The following is a 3614-nucleotide window of genomic DNA, read 5'->3' as shown; positions in this document are numbered from 1 at the left end:
GGAGCGACGAGGTTAGGTTTTCTCCTTGTGTGTGCAATATGGTGATATCTAGTGTCATGCACTTCAAATTTTCAAGAGTTTAACCGTGGTGATTGCGGCTCTAGGCGTTGGTTCTTAGAGGCACATGCATAAAAACTTCCCCGCTATCATTGATGAGATCACGCCAGCTCCACCGGGGAGCAACAAGAACGACTCGTTCTGATGGTGGCAGTGCTCGTTCAATGGTTCAAAGACCTCAATGAAATTTGTCTTATGTGTGCGATGCTTTGAACCTAAGTTGAAATTTATACCAATAGATTTGGACCACTTTTGCAAAAAAGAAAAGAGAGATCAAAAACTCACTAGTTGGGTAATTTGAACAAATTTTAATATATTTGGGTCATTTTTGAAAAAAAAATGCGAAATAATTTTTTTCAAATGTGTTTACTTTAAGGAAAAAATATATTTTTTAACACAGTACAGACGCAAACGCTTATATACACGCGCATACACTCATCCCTATTAATGCATACACGCACACCCTACCCCTATGAGCACCTACGAAAGACTGAGCTGACATATCATCTTAAAATTTACGAAGTCATCGTAGCCATCTCGTCATCGACGGGAAGTATCCTCCCACTGAATGCGCATCGCTGAAAATCCTGAAATAAATCCAGAAATAAACGCGAGCATCAGAATTTGAACCTTGGTGGGCAGGGATACCACAGTCCCTCTAAATATCCAACCACAGGTTGGTTCGCAAGGAAAAAAAATGCGTTTATTTTATAGAAAACTGTTTGGGTTAATCATCAAGTAATTTAGTTTAGTCCAGTTTTGACGCACACACACAAACCAAAGTGTCACTCGCCCGCGAATCAACCTGTGGTTGAGATGCTTAGGTGGATAGTGGTATCCCCAACCCATCAGGGTTCAAATCCTGGTATTCGCATTATTTCTGAATTTATTTCAGAATTTCCGGCGATGCGTTTTCAGTGGGAGGAGACGTTCCCGTCGACAACGAGACGCCTACGGTGACTTCGTAAATCTTAAGATGATATGCCGGCTCAGTCTTTCGGAGGTGCTCATAGGGATAGGGTGTGCATATGTGTTTATAGGGGTGAGTGTATGCGCGTGTATACGAGCGCTTGTGTCTGTACCGATGCTAAAAAAAAAGTGTCACTCGACCTGCGTAAAATGACCAATTTCGCCCCCCCCTCGTCCAAACCCTCGTCCTGGACCTTGTCCCCCAAATCTGGCCGACGCCGCCGCCGCCCCCGTTTTCCGTCGCGCCGCTGCTCCCCAGCTCACCGTCGGTCTCGGAGGCAAAACCACCTCTCCCATCGCCGCCGGTCTTAATCGAGAGTCCAACCACCTCCTCCCAACTCCCACCATGGCAGCATCGCAGAGTTCAATAGCGATGGTGCCGTCGAGGTGCACAGCAGAGATGCACACGGCGCGGGCCACGGTCGCGGTCGAGATCTCTGGCTACAGCCGTCTCAAGGGCCTCGGGAGAGGCAAATATCTCCGTTCTCCGGCATTCTCCATCGGGGGCCACGAATGGTGCATCTACTACTTCCCCGACGGAAGCCCAGACGAGGCGAGCCAAGGTCACGTATCTGTCTTCCTCAAGCTCTTGACCAAGAACGCCGAGGTGAAGGCGCTCCACATGTGGATGCGTTTGAATCGAGTTAGTGGGCAGTCGATTGTGGCGCTCTCCCGCAAAGGGCCAGACGTGTTCGAGCGTAAAAAATCTTGGGGCGTACCAAAGTTCATGCAGACCACTGCTGAAGTAGAGTCGGCGTACCTGCAGAACGATTGTCTCCTGATCGAGTGCGAAGTCAGTGTTATCAAGGAAACACTTGATATCCACGTGCCACCCTCTGACCTTTCGGATAATCTTGCAACCTTGCTAAATGGGAAGATAGGAGCAGATGTGACTTTCAAGGTTCAAGGGGAGGTCTTTTCCGCTCATAAGATTTTGCTTGCGATGCGATCGGCGGTCTTCAACGCGGAGTTCTATGGGCCTATGGGGGACAACGGGGCACAGGACATAACTATTGACGACATGCAGCCTGCTGTTTTCAAGGCATTTCTTCACTTCATCTACACCGATTCATTGCCTTCCATGGATGATCTTGATGATGATGACAAAAGAGAAATGGTTAAGCACTTACTTGTGGCTGGAGATAAGTATGCGATGGAAAGGATGAAGAGGGTATGTGAAGGGATGCTATGCAAGAGTCTTGATGTTGAGACCGTGGCGACCATATTAGCTCTAGCTGACCAGCACCATTGCAACAACCTCAAAGATGCTTGCATTGAATTTATGCTCTCTTCGAATAGAATGGATGATGTGATCGCAAGCCAAGGGTATGCACACCTCAAAAGATCTTGTCCTGATCTCATTGTAGATGTGTTTGAAAGAACAGTGAAGTCCCGCAAAATTTAGTACGCCAACCTTGTCTGAGCTACTGCTTATCCTAAAGCTCTGAAAGATCTTTGGAGGCGAATGCTTTATGTTTGGTCGCAGAAGGAATCAAGTCTTGCTAAATTTGGCATGCCCAGCCTGGGTTAGCTTCTATCTAGTTACTTTTGACACATAGCGACCTGAGATGAGGGTGCTATGTCTTTAAGTTTTCAGAGATCTTTTGGAGGAAGCAGTTGGTTCTATAAAATGTATGTCCCCAATGTATTGGTTGTCCTGTCTGATATAAGTATATATGAATCTATGGTAACTCAGTAGTTAACTTTTTATGTTCTCACTTTAATTGCTGGATTATGTGAAGAATGATAAAACTTTAAATTCTTGGCTATCACTTTTGAGATAAACTGCTTATGTGAAGAATGTTAAAACTTTGAGTTCTTGGCTATCACTTTTGTTAATATTTGGCATATGTGAAGAATGATAAAACTTGGAGTTCTTGGCTATCACTTTTGAGATAATCTGCTTTATCTGTATGAAATACTTATATTTGAATGCCAGCTGCTATGTTTTAATTAGAGACAGTTACAAATGGTTTCTTGACATGTTTGCCTGACCCAACAAAGAAGGAATTAACATCAAATTTCTGTTCCACTCTGAAAGGCACTGTACGTGAAATCTGTACAGGTAAATTCTTATATGCAATTGCTTCCTGTTCATAAATTTTGATCATAGTGGGTTTTATGTGAAGAGAAATGCTGAATGAATCTTTTTATGAATTTAATGTATTGTGTGAAGCATATCGAAACAGCAACTTGCATTTTCCTTGAAACTCAGAAACTGGCAGTGCAAGATGCTAATTGTCAGTGATGAAGCCTTCCGGGGCAAATCACGGTTGCATGTCTCAGTTGTTTTTCTGAGGTAGGATGTTGGCCTAAAAGTATACTATTCTAAGGTAACATTGTATGCCATTACATTTTGGTAATTTGATACAAATTTGGAAAGTTTTGCCGTTGACACAGTTTCTCTGCGTGCACTAAAATTATTCGGAGAACTTTAGGAGGAAACGAGTTGGTTCTATAAAATGCATGTCTCCATTGTATTGTTGGCTAGTCCGATATAAGTATATCTATATATGAATCTATGGGCTCACTAGTTTCCTTTTTTATCTGCTTACTTTAATTTTTTGGTTTTGTGAAGAATGATACAA

At 43.5% G+C, this 3614-nt stretch overlaps 1 protein-coding gene across 1 annotated transcript; it reads left to right on the top strand.

The window, feature by feature from the left end:
* The first annotated feature begins 1180 nt into the window (after positions 1–1180).
* On the top strand, positions 1181–2729 carry LOC123106483 (BTB/POZ and MATH domain-containing protein 1). The gene has a single exon (XM_044528633.1). It carries the CDS (start codon positions 1373–1375, stop codon positions 2429–2431), a length of 1059 nt encoding a protein of 352 aa, XP_044384568.1. The 5' UTR covers positions 1181–1372; the 3' UTR covers positions 2432–2729.
* Positions 2730–3614: the final 885 nt, after the last annotated feature.

The sequence above is a fragment of the Triticum aestivum genome, chromosome 5A (genome assembly GCF_018294505.1).
Source record: "Triticum aestivum cultivar Chinese Spring chromosome 5A, IWGSC CS RefSeq v2.1, whole genome shotgun sequence".
Taxonomy (NCBI): Eukaryota; Viridiplantae; Streptophyta; class Magnoliopsida; order Poales; family Poaceae; genus Triticum; species Triticum aestivum.
This window is presented reverse-complemented; position numbering and strand designations above follow the sequence as displayed.